General features: G+C 39.1%; 1 protein-coding gene across 2 annotated transcripts; it reads right to left on the bottom strand.

Annotated features, from left to right (window-relative positions):
- Positions 1–7,757: 7,757 nt before the first annotated feature.
- zgc:174863 (uncharacterized protein LOC100136852 homolog) lies at positions 7,758–24,541 on the bottom strand. Of its 2 annotated transcripts, XM_037765415.1 has the most exons (9): positions 24,389–24,541; positions 14,410–14,489; positions 13,981–14,319; positions 13,281–13,586; positions 11,892–12,014; positions 10,230–10,262; positions 8,628–8,672; positions 8,471–8,506; positions 7,758–8,358 (listed from the first exon to the last, which is right to left on the bottom strand). In XM_037765415.1, the coding sequence occupies exons 2-8, from the start codon at positions 14,483–14,485 to the stop codon at positions 8,472–8,474; spliced, it is 957 nt and encodes a 318-aa protein (XP_037621343.1). In that variant the 5' UTR covers positions 14,486–14,489; positions 24,389–24,541; the 3' UTR covers positions 7,758–8,358; position 8,471. The 2 variants fall into 2 exon arrangements, with proteins under 2 accessions (XP_037621343.1, XP_037621344.1); XM_037765416.1 differs by lacking the exon at positions 10,230–10,262.
- Positions 24,542–25,314: the final 773 nt, after the last annotated feature.

The raw sequence follows: 25,314 nt of genomic DNA, 5'->3' as shown, positions 1-25,314 counted from the left end.
AATGCTGCGATGTTGAAGGCAAGACGATGAAAATGTGTAGCTGGAAGAAAAGATAAAGACTAAACAACCTTTAAAGGTCCCATATCGTGCTCATTTTCAGGTTCATACTTGTATTTTGTGTTTCTATTAGAACATGTTTACGTGCTGTAATGTTCAAAAAACCCTTTACTTTCCTCATACTGTTGGCCTGAATATGCCTGTACTTCCCCTCTGTCTGAAACGCTCTGTTTTGACGGAATTGCAACAGAATTGCAACAAAATTGCAACAGAATTGCGTTGCTAGGCAACAGCTTGGGTCCTTGTTTACTTCCTGTCAGCAGATGACATTCACATGCACTGCAACCAGGAATAAACTGGGACACATTTAGAATGTTTACATTTCAAATTGTGTCAAGGGTCTAAATATTGTATATTTGTGACATCACGAATGGGCAGAAATCCTGACAGCGTGTTTCAAATGCAGAGTTCCTGAATACGGGCTGTGTGTATTTCCCTGTGGATTGAGCGTTTCGATACTTTCACAGTATTTATATAGGACTTAAGCCTGCTTTATAATAAAAAAAACATGAAAATCTCACGTTTTTATAATATGGGACCTTTAAAGCTGAAGTAGGTAGAAATGGAGCAAATGTGATACAAATCTGAAAATAATCATGTGCCTCTGTGTCCTCCGGTGCTCCTAGTGGCATCTGCAAGATTTCCCAGACTGGAGGAAAACAACCAATCAGAGCCGAGCTGGAGCCTGGCCGTCTCTGAGCAGCTGTCAATCACTCGCAAACTCGTCAGTCAAACTAGGCAGCGCTGATCAAATATGAATCAATATTCTGTTACTGTAATGCCTATTTCTCGCCTCAAATGTTTTCAGAAACATCTTGTAGTGTACTGTTTAGCTGTAAAATGATAAAGTTTGTGACCTGGCAGCCATGTTGAGATCAGTTGAGGAAATACCAAGCACCGATTGATTGATTGGAATTGGGCCTATATCTACCTGTCCAATAACTCCAGTATTTGACAGATTGTATATTGTGCCTCTTGGCCAGAGCTTGTTTACTAGACCGAGGTGAGATTGCCCCCTAGTGGAGGGTTTGGGAATTATTTTGACTCAACAGATACAAAACAGACATGTGCTTGTGGACACAGTGGGGGGCATTTTTATGAGTATTTACATCATCCCAGGCCACAAAACAAAAACAACTATAAAAGCAACTGCAACAAAAGCTATAGCTTTCAACATACAGGTGGTGGACAAAATAACAGGAACACCTTACAGTATACTACAATACATTACAATAATCATGCAATCAAAATATTATTTAAAACATTTCTTCTAAGTTTTGACCCTATAGCCGCTGACTGACCCCATTTACATTGAAAATCCTAAAAAAACACTGATCCCACAGACTCTGTTCTGAACTCCCACACATTGCCAATCATCTTTTCAAGACCATATTTGAAAATCTATGGTCATTGCTCCATGCACTTGATTTTTTTTTTTACATGAACACTGTCACATGTTTGCCAACAAATCAAATAACTCCTGTATGCAAAATAATATTACTATAAAAAATAAATAAAATAAATAAAATAAATAAAATAAATAAAAAAATAAAATAAATAAAATAAATAAAATAAATAAAATAAATAGACTTTCAAATGTGGCCTTGGAAGGATATCATCCTTTTGACCTGGTTTTGAGCCTCTATAGACTTTCAGAAATGGTCTTGTCTGGCAGCAGCATCTCAGCTGCAGACAGGAAGAGGCTTGATAAAGTAATCAGGAAGGCCAGCTGTGTCCTGGGATGCCCCCTCGACACAGTGGAGGTGGTGGGAGAGAGGAGGATGAATGCTAAACTGTCATCCATGATGGAGAATGACTCCCACCCCATGCAGGACACCATCACAGCACTGGAGAGCTCCTTCAGCGACAGGCTGCTCCACCCGAAGTATGTGGAGGAGCGCTATCATAGGTCCTTCCTTCCTGCAGCTGTCAGACTCCACAACCAGCACTGCTCCCAGTAGACCAAATACACACCAAAAACTGACAATAACTGCACTATACTGTACACCACCTGTCTATCAGTACTACTCAGGTGCAACTTCAATTCATACTGTGCAATAATTCAGGTGCAATTTCATTCTCACTGTGCAATATCATATTTCCACCTGTGCAATTGTGTTAATAGTCTGCTTATTGTATATATTATTCCAATTTGTTAATATTCCCCCATTTTTATATTTCCTTCTATTTAAATTGTTCATATTTGATATGCCCGTCTACTTTTGTTTTGCTTTTTGCACTGTGTTGTATCTTGATTTTTGCACTATCCCCTTTGCTGCTGTACACTGCAAATGTCCCCACTGTGGGACTAATAATGGAATATCTTATCTTATCTTATCTTACATGTGATGTCCAAAAGTGAACCAGGATGTACTGACACTAAGAGGACAATCTGCACATCCATGCAACACTGAGTGTTTCCTGGGAAATCTGGACTGATAACATTAAAATCCATGCCTAAGCACTGACTGACAAAGTAAAGACTGTGAGCATAAACAAGCAGAAGTAAACTCTCTTTCAGTCCTGATGTCATCTATACGTGTGCATCAACCCCTTAGGTAAAACCTCTAGCTTCTGCCTGTAGCCTACATGCAAACATTAGGTTCATAAGGAAATTCATGAGGAACTCTTACTGTGTGACACGCCTGAACGCTTTGTCAGAAAGAGCATTTCTCTGTGTACAATAGAGCTTATCTGTCTTTTGTATGTTTATAAAAGCAGCTGAAACCGACTTCCTTTTCATCTTACTGCACAGATCAACTTACCCAACTTGTTCTGCAGTCTGCTCCAACCAATAAAAAACTAAACCTTGTCTCTCAGAAACGTTGTTCCCGCCTCCTGGAATAATTAACAGATTTTGAAACGTGATACTCTGTTGATTCGGGGTATTTCCAAGGATCTCCTCACTGTAAATGTTTTATTGGCGACACTTGACACAATTCTTATATTACTGGTGTTCTTTTAAAATGGTTAACTCAGTCTACTTGAACTTCTATTCAATCACTCTGAGTGTAAACAAGGGTTGAATTAAGCTATATATCATTTCTGTCATTTAGCCTACCCTGGGGTAGACAAAATAATAGAAACACCTGTCAGTATAACGCAATACAATTCACCAGAACCATAATCTGCAGCCTCCAAAATGACCATGAAACAACAAAAACTAAACATTATAACCTTAATTAAGGTGGGATTTACTAATAGGTCAACTGAGCGTATATACCCATTTTTGTTGAGTCTCTCAGGTGTTCATTATTAGCTCTATGTTCAGTTTTGAGGCCAAAGGTTATAGTGTTGTAAAGCAAATGTTCTGTAAACCTTTGTGAATTTTATCTCATTTGTTTAACGGCCTTGTGACCAGAGAAACCTTTTAATGCAAACAAAGTTTATGTTGGATACATTTTGCATCATCTCAATTTATGTACATGCACATTCGTGACCTGAAAGGAATAAATTCAGCAAATGAGGAAGAAGAGTTCCATATTTCAAGAATGAAAAAGATCATTCTTATAAATTTTAAAGGGCACTTTTGATTACTTCTAAAGATGCATTTATTTATGTTAAACAATCTCACTTAAGGTCCACTTAACTTAACTTACCTTAACTTAACCACAACGCGAGGTCTTGATCAACAGGTGGGGTTTGGTCCAGTTTTCATGGAAATGTAGACGTTCAAACCTTTCATGAACCTGAGCACCTCTGGGACTTCTTGATTATATGTGTCCACGTTCATATTTGCTTTTAAGCCGGGCCACTACTGCTGGAGGTTTGTGCCAGTCAGTGAAATGACACTTAACAATCAGTGTAAAACTAATTTCAAAATAAAAACTACCCTACTACCAATCAGTTTTCATGTGATCCACCTGCGCTGGTATGACCTAACAACATGTTGTAATGCTATGTGTCCAATAGGGGGCAGGATTGAGATCCAAATTATGGTTTGAAAGATCCAAATTCTGCAATATTAATCTCAAATCTGGATCAAAACAATCTGATACCATAATATGTGATTAATTGATATAAAAAACAAACAAGTTTAGCCTGATACTGAAGCAGAAATAATGATAAGACACTTGATTTGAGGCTTTAAAAAAAGTACAGGTTCGGTTTGAAAGTATCACAGTAAACTATTGCTTTGCAAAAAGGTAAAATAAATGAAATGTGTCTTCATTTCTTTACATGGTTTTATGCACAGATGAGACCATTATCAAGGAAGTGAAGAGAAAGCGGAACAAGAATAAAGAACACTATCAGATCCTGTGTGGTGTTGACACACTGCTCCATTATCAAATGATCTATTCAACAGGAAGGACAAATGCAGATGTACGTAAATGTGTTGCAGACACAGCAAAACACAACTTTAAATTTTTCTTCGGAAATTGTGTCATATCTGTTAACTTGAAACTGAGTGACCAGAAAAGTGACGTTGGTTTTCATCATGTCTAGACATATACGCTACAAATACCCATTAACAACAAACCGCCATTTCTGAAATATAATCTACAAAATCATTCACACGGTTCTCTTTTTTAATTCACAATGTGTTTTATTAAATGGAAAAATCACATATCAGTTCATTCAGTGTTTAACAAACAGTATATGTTAATCATGAAAACACAAAAGTGAGTAAAGTCATTAAAAAAGTCTGGCCTGGCTGTAGTCCAGAGGCAGGTTTCATTTGGACCTGATAACCTGGGTCAACAACATAAATTCACAGATAAACACAGAATCACAATTTTCACAGATTTATAAAAAACACAGTATATATACAAAACACAAAACCAAAAACAAAACAGTTCTCACAAGCTCCTATGTTAATTTTTTGTAAGGACATTTGTGTTATTTTCAATTTCCAGAAGAATCTTTCAAATTAAAAGCCTTTTAAATTTGAATAATGTTGTTTTTCTGTTTCCAAAAAGTCAATGATTAATGCTGATAGCTCTGTGTCAGATAACCAAGATTAATCACACACTGTGCCAATGTTGATAAGGTGCCTAAGCTCTTAACTTTTTTTTTTGGTGGTGTCAGGACAAAGCTTTTGAGTACAGCTATGTGACCTATACAGCAGGTCTCAGACCAGAAATCACGTGTCTTATTTCTATGAGGGCTGAACTGAAACCAAAAACCTCTCTGGGATTGTGAACCAACTATTGATTTGGCAGTGAAGTTGCAAACCGCTGCCAAAAGTTACATAATCCAAATTTCATTGAAGACAATTAGAGAAACACAAACATGTTTTGGGCACCGCAAAATATTTTCCAATAGCAAGTATGTGACATGTGATGATCATGTGAAACGCGGAAGTTGCGACCAGCATTTATATAGTGCACTTTCAGTGGTTAGAAAAAGGATATGAAATTTGCTGGTGTTGAATGTTCTCATGCAGTGAGAGGTAACACTGGACTTAGTTAGTTAGACCAGTTGATTTTATTATTTGTCTTTAAGCAGGAAATAACCAAAGTGTTCTCAAACCAGGACAAACTTCGGAATAAAAGCTGGCAATACTCTATATATATATTTTTTTTCTACAAATCGCATGAAAAGACAAAAACCATCAAAAAACAAATCCATACAACATAAGGCCTGATATAGCTTATTCCTCTGTGCCACACAGCTCCATTGTAGTCTAAGCTTTACCCCAAGAACCTGGCACTGCCTACACTTCATTTTTTCCACACATTGCAACATGATGCTCTGACTAATTTACCGCAAAACAAAAAACACAATGCACAATATAAATCAATCATTCAGTGTTACCTGCTGAGCTGAGTCAGACAGATTCTCATGTATCTCATTTTATGATCAATCTAGTGATGAGGAGTTCACTCCTTAAATTTCGACATTTTGATTCCATCCCACCTGGTGCCATAAAAACTTACTAGCGCAAAAAAAAAAAAATGCTTTATAATCTGGGACTGAAAATAGCTCGAAACGCTTAGACTATAGCACATTGCTATTTGTTGACAGTAAGACAAATATAGTATAACTATAGTCTTTTCTTTTAACACCTTCGCAAAACTACTTATCAAGTCGTGGAATGTGGAAAAAATGCAAAAAAGAAATCTAGCGGCAAGCGAGCCAACACAGACCGAGTCTCGACTTTTGACACTTTCCAACACCTGCATTAAAGATAACTAACAAGTTTTATGGCAATCACACAGATGCTCATTGATTTACGACCAAATCTGTTGCATTTGTGGCGCCCTCTAATGGTCGATTTGAATGAAACTTTCAGGGTATGTTTCAGTTACCGATGTGGATGTGTCCTATATGTTTCGAGGTGTTTGGCTCAACTGTTGTGGAGTTCATTTTATTGATATGCTGAGCCACACCCTTCTAAAGTTAAAGGGACTGTTTGTAACTTCTTACACAGGTCAGTGTACCATCCATGCTCACGTGTGGCTACCCTGTTCCAACACAAACTACACGGAAGCACTAAATCCGCTAAGTTATATCTAGTGAAGCCTGTCTTGCAAAACAGTGTTAACTCTTCCTGTTCTACCCCCCCGACCGCGGCCAGAAGACACAGGGGAGACCGTAGCTTCGGTCTCCAGGGCCGGAGTCTCTGCTCCTCTGCCTGCCTGCTTGCTCGTTCTCAACCGCTCCACCTCTCACATGCATGCACACTACACACTGCAGACGACGGGAGTCTGAAGCAGGACAACACAGTATCAGCATTGATTCATGGAGAGACCTTCGTCTGGTCAGCTAACATTACTGCCAAGCAGCTGAAATATAGAGTGATATTGTGGTTTTAGCTGACGTGTGTCGCCGCACTGTTTTGACCGATGCTCGTTCATGTCTATGTAGGGCGAGCACAAGCGCGAGCGCGAGCAACAGGACGCTGACTTTCGTTGACTTAACGGCCACATGTGTCGTGGCGTAAGAGTTATAACTTGACGTGTATATATAGTCATATTTGTTGAGCAGCAACAAGTTGCATATAACTTCCAATCATTGGTGAAAATGTCATGTCTATATTGTACTATCTCACGGAAATTTGCAACATTTCTGAAGAAAAATAATAATAATAATAATTAGGGCTGTCAATCTATAAAAATAATCGTGATCAATCCCGAGGTTGTCCATAGTTAATCGTGATTAATTGCAAAATAATCTAATAATTTCACATGTTCAAAATGTACCTTAAAGGAAGATTTGTCAAGTATTTAATACTCTTATCAACATGGGAGTGAGGAAATATGATAGCTTATGCAAATGTCTGTATATATTTACTACTGGAAATCAATTAACAACACAAAACAATGACAAATATTGTTCAGAAACCCTCACAGGTACTGCATTTAGCATAAAAACATATGCTCAAATCATAAAATGGTAAACTGAAGCCCAACAGGCAACAACAGCTGTCAGTGTGTCAGTGTGCTGACTTGACTATGACTTGCTCCAAAACTGCATGATCATCATAAAGTGGGCATGTCTGTAAAGGGGAGACTCAAACCCATTTTCATTCACATATTTTGAGGTCAGAGGTCAAGGGACCCCTTTGAAAATGGCCATGACAGGTTTTCCTCATCAAAATTGTGTGCATCTTTGGAGCGTTATTTAGCCTCCTTTGCGACAACCTAGTATGACATGGTTGGTACCAATGGATTCCTTAGGTTTTTTCTAATTTCATATGATTCCAGTATCTTCACTCTGGTGGCTGAACTCGGCGTGCTACAAGCTCACAATTTGCATTAATAATAAATCGACACAAAACAATATTCTGTAAAATCACACATGCACACACAAACGCAAACACAGATACATACATAACTTCCTATCCTAATAGCACGATTCAGCGTGTTCCTGGTAATGTTGATTTAATATGACAAGAGGAAGTGAGAAGCCAAGCTGCCAAAGGCTACTGTACAGTTACTGCGTGGGCGAAATGAAACAGAATTGTTCCTCAAACCACCAAAACATATCAGACATTCACTAACGTCCTAAATTCCCTATCAAGTTGGTTTTCGGTGGTGTCACACATTGCTCCTGGTGTGGTTGTCAGAGTTTTAAGTTCACGGGGCCTGAACACGACCCCCGGCCTTCTAGTTATCCGTCACTGATTCATAAATCAGTCGAGATCTTTCTTTAGATTTTGACTTGATTAAAAAGTGTTCAGTTAATAAGCTTTAGTGAACAAAGCACTTAAAGTTCCTCTGAAAAATCACAGTAATACAAGTTATCCCTGGTTATAGACAGTTGTTTGCAATTGGGAAAAGTACAATGATATAGTGCAACAAGGAAGTATTGATTTCAGAGGTTGCCAGTAATTCAGCATGTGACCTGCAGTGTCTCCTGCAGAGGAAGAGAGCTTTTAGATATCTGATCCTGTCTCGTAGCCAATACACACATAAAGAAAGAGGAGAAACTAATCTTTTCAATTGTTTGCTTGGAGCATTATAATTACCTCAGGCATGGTTGTCTCCTTTCTCCTGAAGATCACCTGCAAAAAGATTTAATTTAAAAGCCTGATTTAAATCTTACAGAGTGCATTTGAAAACTGTAATAAAACAAAGCTCTATTAGTTAGACACAGCTGGTCAAAATATTGTAATTTACACATACCTTCCTCAACATCTGGCTCATATGTTGGGACCCCGCGATGGTTTCCTGGAACAAATTAACAGATTTTTTTAGATTCTGTGGGTTACAATGGGTGGGTGTCAAACCATCACCATATTAAGCTTAAGTTTGTGACATGCAAGCATAGGCAGTGTCAGGTTAGATTTAAAAAGTGATTAGTAACCAAGCCCAGTTTCACACAAGCCATGAGAAAAGACTAAATCTATATCCAGCGTAGTTAAAAAATGTCACTGTCCCAGTGAGCAGTTTACATACGCTGATAGTGCAGAGACAGTTAACATGTGCTCCAACTGGGTTAAGGAACAAGGTTCAAAACACAGCGGGAGTACATGCCTTAACAGGCTTTGGAATGAGATCAGAAACCTGTTTGTGGTGAGTGAGTTTGGTTTCATGTTGACTCAAAATATGCAGTCCAGGAGGCCACTCAGTCAATTATTAGCAGAAGGTTTTAAAAAAGATGTGTCTTTTAGATTCATTTTAGCCGACTAAACCACTCATTACTACAGAAGGTCTGTAGCAAATATTTAGTGTTTGTGGCAGGTAAAACTGGCTGATAGCAGTGCTTGAAATGGGTAGACGTTACAGGCACTTTGGTGCACCATGATTTTTTTCTTGCGCACCGGCACATCTCACTCACTCTATTCTTTTCTGTCCTTTCCATATCAGGTTCTCTGAGGTATATGATGAGATAATGATGAATCATAATAGCGCAGAGCCAGCATTTTTGCATAAGCCGTATGTAGAGAGCATCTGGACGAGCCGACACATGGCACGGCACGGCACGGCACGGCACGGCACGGCACGGGGGATGAGAACGAGGGTGCTGTAATTTATCGGCACAATGTTCACATCCTTTTTGTAAAATAATTAGCGTTACTGTTCATCATAACTTTTTTTTTTTTTTAATTTGTGAACAAATATAATTGATGTAACATTATTTAAAAGTTTTCTGAATTTGCTCATTTGATTTACAGAATATGATTTTACAGGGGAAACATTTCCAGAAGAATGAAATGTTCAGACGAAGGCTGTGATAAATAATAAATGAATAATCATTTAACTACAGCAAGTTTTATCTTTAAGCTTTTTGGGTGTTTGGCCTGTCTGGCTGGCTGGTGTTGATTTCAGGCAATAGGCATCCTATAATGTATTATAGAGCGATACTATAGGCTACAAATAAGACAGGAAAGCACTTCAAGTATTAACACTACGAGTAAATATACAATCACATCACCTTAACACTATAATACTTTAGCTGGAATATTACTGGAGTATTATAGGCCAACTATAGGAGATGCGTAGCCCACGTATAATAATATAGCAATAAAATCACAGCTGATTATGACTGACTCAGTATAACACGCTTAAAGAAATAATGAATAAATAAATATGAGCAACAGATTGCCGATACCGGCCGATACGCACGCTAACATGTGAATGAGGGGAGTACCGTCACTTATTTTATTTCCACTTCAAGCACTGCTGATAGATAGAAAGATCAATAGATAGAACCTTTATTTGAACCTCTAAAGAGAGCCGAAGTTAGAACAAAAACAGCAACAACATGTCCAAAGATGGACCTACCCATAAGGGGTGCAGTGGAGAGCCTCCGGGCCACTGTCAAGAAAATGAGGAATGAAAATCAGATATCGACTTGTGCTTACGTAAACAATCTTTGTGAGACATTTTGTAGAACGCTGTCTAACGATGGAAAGTGTTTTTGCTCAACTGTTTTAGACTGACGAGAGGTTTGCAGTAGCTGCACCTTGATCCAACACAATAAAAGAGTGTGTACTTTCCCATTGTTAATATATGGCTGCTTGCCAGGGGATTTACAGGTTTTTCCATTTCCACCTACTGTGGTGTAAACTTTCATCTATGGTACGGTTATTTCCTGTTAGCTCTTTATTGTTTACAGAAAGCCACTGACAAAATATCACGTAACATTTGAGAATGTTAGTATTGAAATGTCACATAGCTATTGTATTTCGGTCACTGTAGATCAGCAATACTGCAAGTCACAGACAGTTTATCACAGTTTAAAGGAAGTATGAGGAGGAAGGATGATTACAGCAAGCAAAACCTCTCAATGCACCTGCCTATTATTTTAAGACAGACTTGAAAAATTGTGAACCGTCCCTCCTGGAATATTTCAGTGAAGGAAATTGCAGCTCAACAATGTGTGCGATAAAGCTGAAGTAGGTAGAATTGGAGCAAATATAATTAAGAAAAGTTATTTTTTATAAAATGGTCACTATATCCTGACAGTGGTGCATGAGACAGGTAATCTGAATAAAAATCGTGTGTCTCTGTGTCCTCCGGTGCTCCTAATGGCATATGCAAGATTTCACAGACCGGAGGAAAATAACCAATCAGAGCCGAGCTGGAGCCTGCCGTCTCTGAGCAGCTGTCAATCACTCGCAAACTCCGATCAAACGGTCAAACTAGGCAGCGCTGATCAAATATGAATCAATATTCTGTTACTGTAATGCCTATATGTAATGTTCTTGCCTCAAATGTTTCAGAAACATCTTGTAGTGTACTGTTTAGCTGTAAAATGAGGAAATACCAAGCACCGCCCACACGCTGGAGCAAACCTTCTCATTTTACAGCTAAACAGTACACTACAAGATGTTTCTAAAAACATTTGAGGTGAGAAATAGGCATTACAGTAACAGAATATTAATTCATATTTGATCAGTGTTGCATAGTTTGACCGTTTAATCGGAGTTTGCGAGACTCTCTGAAATGACCTGTGATTAGCCGAAATCTCCCGTCACGATTTTTTAAGGTCTGAAAACAGAGCCATGAGGAAGTGCAGAAGTTTAGTTTTCTCTCAGAACACTTGAATTACAATATGCTGAAAGGTTATTATGGAATTTTTGCCGAATGATGCCAAAAACATTTTGCCTACTGCAGGTTTAATGAGAGGTCTTCCATAATGTTGCACTACGTTACATACATTTGGCAGAAGCTTTTGTTCAAAGCGACTCCAATATTTTCATTTAAGTCCACAAGATGTCAATAAAAACTGTGAGTGTATTTGTTTTTTGCTGACTGTGTAGTCTGAAATGGTGAATGTGAGCGAAATCTCGTTCCTTAGAGGAAGAAGGAAATACTACATTAAACTAGCAACATTTGTTAATCTTCTTTGTACCTTTTATATGTGTATTACTCAATAATCAAAAAGATAGTTATTGGTTCATTTTGACCAACAGCCAAAAGAGGGCCTGTGTAGGTACTCACGTTGAGATCGCCTTCTATAATACCACAGCATCACGATCAGCAACCCTACGATCAGCGATCCGATGACAAACGCAGGAGCGGCTATTTTGGTGGCTGAATCCACCTCTTTCCGGCCGTCCAATACTGGATAAACAAATTGAATGACAAAGATTTAATGCTATCACGTCATTACCAAAAAAAAGTAAAGATGCAAGTTGTTAAAATGAGGCATGCATGGCCTGATGGGAAGTCCCCCCTGAAATACTTTAGCAACATACATCACTTTCACTTTTACTCTCAGAGGGGTCGGCAAAAGTTGGACATCAAAAATGTCCTCTTGCTGTAGTGGCAGCTGTGAGAGCTTCAATAACAGCTCAGCTACACAAACATGACACATGAAGCACCCAGTCTTATCAGGCCTGCATGCATAGTTTTCCTTCTTTGTGAGGAGAATTGTTTTGAAGTTTTTGGAAAGATTTCAGGTCAAATTTAAGCCAAGTTCTTACTAGAAGACTTTCAAAGTCGTCAGATCACAGTACTGTTCACACTACACAACTTGCTTTCTTGTAATTGGGAGTCTTTAAGTCGTCGTGGTTTTCACACTACGTGACTGACCAGCGACAGTGACCAACAAGCTCCTTAAAGGTACAGTGTGTAGGATTTGAGGGCATCTAGTGGTGTGGTTGCAAATGGCAACCAACTGAGAACCCCTCCGCTCACTCCTCCCTTTCCATTACTGCAGTAACGTGAGCCGCCAAGTGCAAAACCATCGTAGCGGCGTTCGCCTCGCTCAGAGGCCATCCTTACTATAATAACTCCAGCAACGGAAGTCAGACGGTGGCTGGCGGTACCACAGTTTTGCACTCTGCGGCTCATGTGTCGGAGAACTACGGTGGCTTTCAGGTAACGTAAAAATGCAAAAGGCTCTCTCCAGAGCCAGTGTTTGGTTTGTCCGTTCTGGGCTACTGTAGGAACATGGCAGAGCAACATGACGGACTCCGTGAAGAGGACCTTCTCCCTATATAGATATGAAGGGCTCATTCTAAGCTAACGAAAACACAACGATTCTTAGTTTCAGGTGATTATACACTAATGAAAACATAGTGCTGAACATTATATTCCATTTCTGCTAATCTGATGATCCCCTGAAATGTTACACACTGTTCCTTTAAGACTACAGCGTTCACTCTCTGGTTTCTGTTGAAAGATTCAGCCCTCTACAACCTTCCATGCCAACACAAAACATGCACTACCGTAGGCTCAAATTCCTCTGAGTTGCACAATCCTAAACAAGGGTCTGTGTATGTAACTGTAGTGACATGCCTTGCTTCAGATTTCAGGTAAAGCATGACCTCACATGTAACAGTGGCTGAAATTACTGTATGATATATCACTGTGTGAAGCAAATACCTCCACGTTGTAGTGAGGGCAGTACTACAACCTCTTCATCCTCTTTGCCTCCACTGGCATTGAACACTCTGCAGGTGTATTTGGAGCCCATGGATCCATGCTCCAAAGTCAGATTGCTTGAGAGGTTAAACAGACCATTTTCTGTCTGCTTCGCCTCCGTTTGAGAGTTCTTTGTTTTGTTGTGCTCATCAAACCAGCGAAGTTCGCCTTTTGGGTAGCCACCTTTGGATTCACACGTCAGGGTAACGTCTGCATTTGGAGTTATCTTCTCAGGGTTGGAGCGTAGGGTTGGTTTGTTGTATTTGGCTGCAAAAAGTAAACGGAAAACAAACCTGGTCATTAAGCTGAATATTGCTCCATGACGTCAATCAAATGACACCAATAAAGTATCATCAAATGATTTGACCATTATACTTGAAGTGTACAATATGTGGAAAGCAAGACAAACAATGAAGGAACTTGCTCCTAGAACAGGCATATCTGGATGTGATTATTTGTAACAACGATACTGAAAGTAAGTAAAGACAAAGGGAAATACCAATCTGAGAGGCCAGGAAAGTCCCCTGGATCTCTAAACAAATAATCTTCACTTCATTAAGGCAACAATTAAATCTTTTTAAAGATCATTTTCTGTTTGTAACTAGAACACATTAACGTTCACAGAAACAACTTTACTCAACGAAAATTAACCACGGCTCACCTGTGACTTTAAGGCTGATGCTGCTCGAGCCATCACCGCTGTCTGTTATCACCATGCATGTATAATCTCCCTGGTGCTCTACTGCAGTGTTGGTGATGAGCAGCGAGACGTTCATGTTTCTGACATTCCAGGACGGCTCAGCAAACGAATAGCCTGGCTTAGGCTCAGGTAGTCCTCTGTTAAAAAGCAGTAAGGGTCTTTGGTCTTTTTGGTCTTTCTTCTTCCAAGTGACCACCCGGATTTCTACATCGTTTTGTAGGGTTTTGACGACACACTCCAGCAGTGTCTGCTGGCCGTACTGTCCCACCTTTTCATCCTTGCATTCCACATTTATAAAAGCTGTAGAAGAAAATATTTTTAAAAAGGGATGAGAAGTCAGTAGCATGCAGCATTTCATACTTAACATTCTCCGATTACAGCAGAATTTACCTGCTTCTGCATTTCCTGTGCTGACATAGATGTAGACAGTGAGAATAAGGAGGATACCAATTGAGGCCATGTTCATTTACCTGAAATGACAAAAAAAAACAATTCTTAATGTGGGGATCAGATAAAATGTAACACATGTTTTAACTCGCAGAGGATTCATTTCTGCAAAGGGCAGTCAAGTTCACCGTGTACACTAGGGCTGCACGATTTTGAAAAAATATCTAATTGCGATTATTTTAACAAATATTGCAATTGCGATATGTTTTGCGATATTACAGGGGATGATCATTTTTAAATATTTTCTTTCTCATTTTCATTGAAAAACATATTAAAATGATTATGGTGTTATTTTTGCAGGAATCTGTACCAAACAAAGAAGTTTTCTATAAGTTTGTAGAATATGATGTGTAGGCCAGGACATCTCTGCAGCACGACAATATTTAATTTAAAATGGTATTTTGACACATATTTCGCCTTTAACAAATATTGCGCCTCCTAAAATTGTATTAATTGTGCAGCCCTAGTGTACACCAAGGGCAATTTTGGTATTCTTGTGGCCAGAGGAGCATAGCACCACCTAGATATGTGATAGGATTATTAGGACATATCTATTATTATGCATTAGAGGTCAGCGTGTTAGAGGCTGGTGAAAGGCAGCACTCTCCCCACCAACACGCTTTGACAGTTTGTTAATTGAATTCCAAGATATTCAGTTTACTGTCGTAGAGGAGTAAAGAAACCAGAAAATATTCACATTTAAGAAGCTGCAATCAGAAATCTTTTTTTTTTTTTAAATGAGTCAAACCGATTAAACGATTATCAAAATTGTTGGCGATTAGCTGACTAGTTGACAACTAATCAATAAATCATTGCAGTTCTAATTAAATATCCAATCTGGTGTTTTGCTGGCTGTATATTTTGTACATTTTCTGTTTTCTTTATTTTTCTGTAATTATTAAAAATGATTATCTCTGGCCACATCCCTATAAAATGTAACCATCAACCATGGTGTTCCAGGTGGTACTGCAAATTGTACTGCAAAAACTAAGACAGTGTGTAGTGCAAGCGTGTTTTACAACTGTGTTGTGCTGGTTGGACAAGATTACTGGTTTTACAATGCATGTCTCCCTGCAGATGGAACCCATAACTAAACTGCCACCCTCATATATGACTGTGTGTGGCCTTCAGCTGCTGTGTTGTGGCAGATGCTGTTAAGATACAGGTACAGAATAATATTTTTTGTTTTCATTTTTGTTCTGACACAATCAGATTTTTTTCCTGTGCAATATCAAATGTCTTGAAAGTATGATACAAGTAAAACAAAGTATTGAAAGTGGTGTAAACAGGATATGGGTGTGTTGCAAGTTGTCTGTTTTCCCGTGGTTTGTAGAGATTGCATTTTGGATTGTTCTCTGTGTGAAAATAAACTGAACCATGGGGAAAACGCTCCAAGTTTACAAACTCATCAACTGATTTGGACCAAAGCAAACGATCTATGGGTGTGAAAATGCCCTAAAACATGAACCTTCAGAGGGAAAGAGTAGATGAGCAATTTCCCACGGCATTATTATTATTATTATCATTATCTTCATTAACAAAACTAGTCATAGGTCAACTGAGTTTCACACCACCTTGGCTAAACCATTTCCTGGGGGAAAACCCAGCGACGGTATGCCCGAACAAAAATAGAGACTGTAACCTTTTCACGTCAATAGTTTCCCCTGTGACGTAATTAACTCATATTTATTTTTTTAAACTGTCAAGATTCATTCAGGTTATTTACAGAATGATGACTAAAAAGAAAACCAAGTTAACAATAGTCTCATGGGTGTTTGTTTGTCTGAAAGCACTTATTTCCATTGGACCACGATCAATGACACAAATTAGTGAATGCACAAAGAACAATTTGCAGCTCATCATCCATCACAATAACTTGTTCTTTACTAAACCCAGGGGAAACACAAAAAGCTTTTAGACACTAGATCTTGCATGGAGGACAACCCAATACTCAAACTGATACTGAAAGTGGCAATAGACAACTTTTTTTGCTTTAACTTAAGTAAATATTGATCGCACAGTGTAATCTCTATAGAATAATGACACCATCTGCGATAGGACTGGTTTACACTATGCAGTTCTGTCTGCACACCGGGTCTCAATGTCCCGGGGGAAATGAAGGCTTGAGGGCCGCCACTGCAAAAATGTCTATAAATGGAAAACTGGGTTGTTTTACTCCGCCTTTATCATAGCACTGGGATCTGGGGTTTGTAGTTCCAATTGGATTAAGATTGTATTTTGGACAGCAGACTAGCTGCTAGTAGTAGCAAGAAATCGAACCAGGAGCTACAGGGAAGGAAGCCAGGACCAGCCGTACACAAACATCTACGTTTATTTCTGGAACAAAGGAAACAAACATATATAATTCATTGTCCGTTTGATAATCTAAACAAAGAACATATTTTCTTGTGGTGGCCTTTCAAAAATGAGCAGCGGTGAAACTTAACTATATTCTGTTATATTCGATGCGGTCATCTTTGCGACAGGGTCGTGTCTAGAAGGTAAACCATAATTTGTGAAACTCTCGTGAGATGGTTAAGGTTAGGCAATGACCTCTAATAGTTAAGGTTAGGCACTGACCTCTAATAGTTAAGGTTAGGCACTGACCTCTAATAGTTAAGGTTAGGCACTGACCTCTAATAGTTAAGGTTAGGCATTGACCTCTAATAGTTAAGGTTAGGCATTGACCTCTAATAGTTAAGGTTAGGCCCTGACCTCTAATAGTTAAGGTTAGGCACTGACCTCTAATAGTTAAGGTTAGGCCCTGACCTCTAATAGTTAAGGTTAGGCATTGACCTCTAATAGTTAAGGTTAGGCCCTGACCTCTAATAGTTAAGGTTAGGCATTGACCTCTAATAGTTAAGGTTAGGCATTGACCTCTAATAGTTAAGGTTAGGCACTGACCTCTAATAGTTAAGGTTAGGCATTGACCTCTAATAGTTAAGGTTAGGATGGGTTGACGGGCAGCGAGTCTCGCGAGAGTTTTTGCAACCAAAATTGTGCAAAGCTGACTTGTGTTTTAGCTGCTCTGACTGCCGAACCCTTGTGTTCTCTTGTCTGGTTTCCTTATACCATCCAGCCAACTAGAAAGATTCTCATCATTTGAGCTCTATCTCTAAGTCTCTGTTTTCATTTTTGTTCTCCTTTGTAACTTGACATTACCATGCCTACCGGGTGAAAACAATAAATAGGCTAGATACCTCGCACGCATGTGTCTTTTTGTTCGAGAGAGGGTGAATTACCCTCACCTGGCACACACAAAGCACCGGAAAAACAAACAAACTGGGGCTGTAATGCTGCATGAAATGTAAGTGGAAAGAAGTGAAAGGAGTGAGAATGATGTCCATAACTTTATCTGTTGCTGAGTTATGTACTAATTCAGTTTTGTTTTATTTATGTTTGAAGGCCTGTGTCTTGTCTCAGTGTTTACATCAGTATAAACTAATTTCTTTGGGGTTGTTGTTTATGACCACTCAGTTCCGTGAATGTCTAAACAGGACTGGGTACAGCGTTGGATGCGGGCTCCTGTTCATTTCTATAAAAGTTGCTCAGTGGCGCGTGAAGCCAAAATGGCTCTGCTGCGGAGTATGTGCACAGCATACTATTAGTTCAAAAACAATTCACCTTTGCACAACCTTTGTATTCTGCTACACTATGAAAGAGTGAAACAAAAGTCTCAGGCTACGTCATGAAATACAGCCAATAATCTATAACATGTGTTTCCCTAAACAGAGACAGATTTAGCTAGAAAGATTTGTCAGGTCAGTTTATAAGCTGCAACATACAGTTTTTACCAAAAGGGACTGCAGTTAAGCAGCAAGAGGAAGCAAAGTCTCCAGAGAATACATTGTTCTCTGTGTGTATAAATTTACGAGGCATTAAACAGTCTCTGAGAAGAAATTCCCCCTTTTTTTTTGCAACGCATGTACCTTGAGTGGATTTAAAAAAGAAAGAAAAAGAACGGTGCACAAACAGAAAATAGAAAGTGAAAAGTAGATGCGATCCTAAGTTAAGACATTTGATCACTCATTACTACATGTCTAATCACTTTTGTAAATCTGTTTTGACGTGGAACTTTTAAATGATTCTGGCTCTGCAGATATAATCCATTTTGACTTTTGTTTGTACCGTCTGTATTTAATTCCTTGAGAATGTGGCAACAATAAGATCTTATCAACGCCATCTTGTCTAAAATGTTTGTTCACTGGCTATATATAATCTCAAGGAGGTTGGTGATTGTGGGTGCTGGTTAAACCATGGCGCCGCAGTGCACGGTACCTTGTTTGTCACATAAACATGTATCTAAATGTAGGCAAGTTTGCTTCTGTTGTTTCTAGAAGTTGCTCATATTGTAACTGGCGGTCTAACATGAGGCCGGGACTCAGAAACCTGTTTGATCAGTTTCCCACTAGCTTTCAAAGTGTTTGTGTTTACTTGCACTTGAAATGTCACTTTGTCCCACACATCAAGATAGACTAGTCATACTGAAAGAGAAAGTCAAAAAGATCAAGTCCACTCAAAAGATTTATATCAAAACAGTTAGTTTAAGAGTTGCCAGATGTTAGGCAATATCCTGTTCGAAAGAGCTAGAAAACAAATATCTGTGATGACCCCTATGCTCTTTTTTGTTCCCTTTCAGAAAGTAAAGTGTTGGACTCGTGGTTTGTTGCTCACTCAGTCTCTCTAATCCTGCAATGAAATATTGGTGTGGTTGTGGTTTTTGGCATCTTGGCATTCCTGTCTGCGCCATTTTATCCAGGCAGCCTCCGTACTACAGATGATACTTGTTGCCACACTCCACTGCCATTTTGTAACTATTTTACTTACTTTCCCTCAGTTTATTTTGATCACATGTGTAATCTCCCACCTTTTGCCTTGAACCTTGATTCAGTTCATGACACAGTTATCATTTAGGGCAATGGTTCCCAACCTGGGGTCCGGGGCCCCCCTTAGGGGGGCGCCAAAGGTCACAGGGGGTGTGCCAGGATTTGTCTGAGGTTGTCAAAATTAGATTTGCTCATGTATAACTAAAATCCTAATAACACACTTACTGGATAATTTATACAAAAGTCTGTATATAAAACTATTTAAAAACATATTTTTTCGCTACATAGTTGCCCAAACTAACTAAATATTCTGCTTCAAACCATATTTGTTGGCGTTTAGCCTTTCAAAAACAACATTTTGTTGTTTTTGCACACAAAGGGAGGCTCTCACTTGAATTAACAAGGCGGCGTAGCAGTAATCTAACATCACCATAAATTACATCTAATTAACCACAATAACAAAATCATTACTTTGGCTTTAGCACTATCATAGTGAATTAATCAAGCCATATTATGCATCTGCTTTCACTTGGCGAATCTGTCAAGACGTTATTACTTTATTTATGTTGATGAAACTGATGAGTTATGCTAATTAAAGAAAATGTATTTAATAGCTCATTTAACCACTGATTTAGAGTACGGCTTGATCGGCCACATGATCGAAAACAGAAAACAAGTTTTGATTTTCCATTTGAAATGGTCACTATTACGCCAACACAAAAGGGCAGGGACAGCGCCGCTTCCCTGAGCAACTTGTGTTTGTGGGCACGATTGGGAATTCAAACAAACAAATATGAAGTTCACACTCATTCACATAGGCTACAAGCTACAGTCTGGATAACAAGGTGAGGCAAAATACAAGAACATTTAAAACATAAGTGAATTCCCTGCAGGATAATCGAGCCACTGCAGCTGTGTGGTGGAGGATGCCTGTCTGAATCACTTCACAGTGGAGAAACATCTGCACTCCCCACGCAACCACGCCAGGATTTAATCTACGAGTTTCTACGCTGATTGCAACACACAGAACATATAAAGCACATCCTGCTTAAACACCAACTGAGACTAAAGGTCAATCCAACCCTGGAGTTACACACACCGTCATGTGGGACAGGTCACAGCACATAGTGGTTGTGGTTTTAACAAAAATGACATTCAGTGGTACGAGTTCTATCGTAATTCTTTTCTCCATTTAACCCTCTGAGGTCTGAGTCATTTTTCCCTATTACTGGGGCCTCGACTCAATAATATATAAGCGTATGTGTGTGTATAAGTACAGTACTGTATATAAGTTCAGTACTGTACAGCACAAGCAAGTAATTGATATAATTTTTTTCAGCACAACATGGGAAATTTGAATATGTAAGTATGTAAATATTTTGCCTTCATGTAGCTCACTACAGTTCAGATAACTATCTTGATTCATCTATTTACTCTCTGAAGGTTACTTCCGTGTTGCAGTAGATTTCTAAATGCTCAGCATTGTAAATTGGCAATACATCCTTTTTATAACCGCCATTGGCGCAGTGCTTTATGCACGATTCACCACCCAATATCATAGCTCGTGTTTGGAGAGGAGAGAGTCAACATGCCGACAATAATGTTAAAGAGTTATTTGCGTAGTCGGCATTATCGGATTATCGCTTGTATTATTTTCCGAAAATAACAGTGTTTCCTTAACTGATTACCAAGCCTCTGGATGGATTATAAGAACAAGTGATGATAGTGACAGAGATATTATTAAACGTGTGAAGCGAGTGCTTTTGCATTCACGGGCGAAGGTCGCGACCCAAGAGGCTTAAGGCTTCCTGTATAAAGTGTTTGAATGTCCTCACAGCCTCTTCCTCAAGAGCTCTTGAAGCTTAACATCTGCGAGGTCAATGAGCCGTGCTGTTGTGGAAGGCTGACAGTTGACACTGTGGCCCGATTCATACTGACATTTGACAGCTTCAAAATCCACTAACTATATATTGGCTGATGTTGTGTTTTTCCGACATGTCAAATAGACTTTATAAGACTATTAAGAGTATGACAAATACCCCCAATATTCTTTTAATGAAATTCGCTTAAAGCTGCAGTTAGTAACTTTGAGGAATGTTTTAAAGTCAGCAAAGATTAAACATCTATCAACATGTCAGTCAGTCAGTCCTCCCTTTCATTGTGATGCCAATGTGAAACTTTCACTCTGTCTACAATCGCACAGTCAAATGAAAACCTATAATGATCATCACTCAGTAGCTTTCACAACCCTTACGTCACTCATTTCAACTCCCCCAGTGAGGTTGCCAATACAAAGGCCGACTAGCTCGTTACATCACCTTCACAACTTCCTTTTTTCTAACTGACACTACACGCACATAAATGGCGGAGGACAGAAAGTATGTTTGCATAAACGCATGCCAAGTTTGCTCTTTGCAATTGCTCTTTTGCTATGCTGCCTTCCATGCCAGAAATATTGCAATAATCTGAGGTCATCTGTCCAGCTGCTGTCTATGAGAGCCGGCTGCCAATCACTCGCGAACTCCGACCAAACGGTCAAACTAGGCCGCGCTGATCAAATATGAATCAATATTATGTTACGTTAATGCCTATTTCTCGCCTCAAATGTTTTCAGAATCATCTTGTAGTGCGCGGTTTAGCTGTAAAATTAGAAAGTTTGTGACGTCGCCGCCATTGTGAAATCTGGTGAAGGAACGGCAAGTTCTGGTCACATGACCGGATGGAGCACAGCCAATAGGAACGCTCTCTCTCAATGAAATGACCTGTGATTGGCCAGAGTCCCCCGTCACGGGCTAGATTTTCTAAAGCCTGAAAACAGAGCCATGAGGACGTGCAGATGTCTAGTTTTCTCTCAGATTACTTGAATTACGAAATGCTGAAAGGTTATTATGTAACTTTTGCCCAATGATGCCAACAATATACTGCCTACTGCAGGTTAAATTCTGCCTACTGCAGGTTTAATTTTGAAAAAAAAAAAGTCAAAATCATCTGATTCCAGCTTCTTAAATGTGAATATTTTCTGTTTTTTTTTACTCCTCTATGAGAGTAAACTGCATATCTTTGAGCTGTGGACAAAACAAGACATTTGAAGACGTCACATTGGGCTTTGGTCAACATTTTTCACCATTTTCTGACATTTATAGACCAGAATTTCTGCAGAATGATGCCAAAAATATACTGCCTACTGCAGGTTTAGGAGGTAAACCCAGATTAACCACATTTTTATTCTGTGCTTAGGCCCTCATAATTAACATGCTTGGAATACAGTATATTCTATGTCTAATTGTAGAAGAAACCAACATATTTTTCCAGAACAGTTGGGCTGACTATCCCATGAATCAGAGGTGGAAAATATGCTCTTTTTATGGTGTGATTCATTCCCCTGTCTAAAATGTTTTAACAGCAATCTGATGAAGTTTTGTTTAGGGCTGCAACAATTAATTGATTAGTAGTTAATCTATTAAAGCTGCAGTGGGTAGAAATGGAGCAAATATGATTAAAAAAGTTATTTTTATTATCCTAGGATCCTGACAGTAGTGCATGAGACAGGTAATCTGAAAAAATTAATGTGCCTGTGTCCTCCGCTGCTCCTAATGGCATCTGCAAGATTTCACAGACCGGAGGAAAACAACCAATCAGAGCCGAGCTGGAGCCTGTCGTCTCTGAGCAGCTGTCAATCACTCTCAAACCCCAATCAAACGGTCAAACTAGGCAGCGCTGATCAAATATTAATCAATATTATCTTCCTGTAATGCCTATTTCTGCCTAAAATGTTTTCAGAAACATCTTGTAGTGTACTGTTTAGCTGTAAAATGAGAAAGTTTGTGATCTGTTGAGGAAATACCAAGCACTGCCCACCAGTCGGAGCACAGCCAATAGGAACGCTCTCTCTGAAATGACCTGTGATTGGCTAATCTTATCTTTGTAAGGTGTTTTTATCTTTGTAAGGTGTCCTTGAGTTTCTTGAAAGGCACCACCAAATAAAATATATTATTATTATTATTATTATTAATAATAATTAATAATAATTAAAGTCTCCCGTTAACAGGCTAGATTTTTCAAAGCCTGAAAACAGAGCCATGAAGAAGTGCAGAAGTCTAGTTTTCTCTTAGAACACTTGAATTACAATATGCTGAAAGGTTATTATGTAAGTTTTACCAAACGATGCCAAAAATATTCAGCCTACAGCATGTTTAATTTTTTAAAGGTAAAAAAAAAAAGGTGATTTCTTTCCTCCTCTATGACAGTAAACTGCATATCTTTGAGCTGTGGACAAAACAAGACATTTGAAGACGTCACTTTGGGCTTTGAGCAACATTTTTCACTATTTTCTGACATTTATAGACCAAACAACAAATTGATTAATCAAGAAAATAATCGACAGATTAATTGACAATGAAAATAAATCTGTAGTTTCAGCCCTATAGTTTTGTTGCATCATGGTGCAAGCTGCTACCCAAACATTTACTTTTACTGTATTGTTATGGCAAAACGACATGATTACAATGATTTATGATTTACAAGAAGTCCAAAATAACACATGAGCACCACCACTATCTGTTGTTTTATGGTTTCATCTCAGGACTGTACATCCTACAGCCCAAACTGAGCTGACTCAAGGGATTTCTTCATACTTTGTGGAAATCATAACACAATAAGCAACTGGTTGATTGCTCATAGGTTGCATATTTGCCAATTCTTAGTGTTGGCAAAAGCATGTGATCAGTTAATAAACCATGTGCTTTAGCTGTGGATCCCAATAACATGTCTGTTCCTTTTTTTATATTCTTTAAGAAGAAGCACTGTCAACACTTCATAGCTGCCACCACTTGTTGAGATTTTAGATGTAAAAACAACCTTGTAATGAATAGACTGAGTCCAGACATTAAGCAATTCACATACTTCTACTGTTGCTTCAGTAACATAAAAATACAACACTTAACAAACAAACCACCATTTATTAAACTGTGAAATGTAGGTTAATTTATAGCTACCGTGTGTCTGCTGCTACCTCACTAACTTAATGTACACACACACATGTATATGATGGTTTTCCTATGCGACAAACCACGCTGCCAATGTCGTGTTAAACTCACCAGACACGCTCCTCTTCAAGGCGACGTCTCTTGTTAGTGGAACACTGGTCGGACTGCCTACTCGACACAGAGACACCCAGTCTTGTTGCCCTGGTTCATTTTACTTTCACTTTCAGAATGAGTACGCTTTGCTTGCCTGTTCGACCACATGCCAGACCAAAAATATCACGGGAGGTTGGACTGAGTCCAAGGTCCACCCAGAACAAAGAAGACATGCAATGAGGACTCAGCACAGACACACACACACAGCTAGGGCATTTACTGTAAGAGGCTCATTGATAAGGAAATGAATGAGAAAATGTTTTTTGAAAAACACGTTTGCCCACTTCAGGCTACTCTGATTGTTATCCGCATGGCATTAAATACTATAATTGCAACGTTTGCACCAATCATACATTTTAACATGGGAGTGCTTTTAGGTATGAGCAGGGGCGGACTCAGCCTGTCTGAGGAGCAGGGGCGAAGGTTTTTTACAAGGGCACCAGCTGCATGCAGTGGGTCCACCAGCTGCATGCAGTGGGGCACCAGCTGCATGCAGTGGGGCACCAGCACACAGAAAGTTTTATAGCATGTAGGGCAGCCTATACTGGCACTGCATCATGCTTTCTCAATATTAAAGCCACCATAGAGGGCACTTCATTACCTTTTCTCTACTGGAAGGACACCCTAGAAGGCATGTTATTTTGGTTTTCTCCACTGGAAGGGCACTCTAGAGTGCACTGCATCACATTTTCTCTACTGAAAGAGCACCCTAAAGGGCGCTTTATCATGTTTTCTTCACTGGAAGGGCACCCTAGAGGACACTTATAACATGTTTTCTCCACTGGAAGGGCACCCTAGAGGGCACTTTATCATGTTTTCTCTACTGGAAGAGCACCCTAGAGTGCACTGCATCACATTTTCTCTACTGAAAGAGCACCCTAAAG

Source organism: Sebastes umbrosus, chromosome 3 (assembly GCF_015220745.1).
Source record: "Sebastes umbrosus isolate fSebUmb1 chromosome 3, fSebUmb1.pri, whole genome shotgun sequence".
NCBI lineage: Eukaryota > Metazoa > Chordata > Actinopteri > Perciformes > Sebastidae > Sebastes > Sebastes umbrosus.
This window is presented reverse-complemented; position numbering and strand designations above follow the sequence as displayed.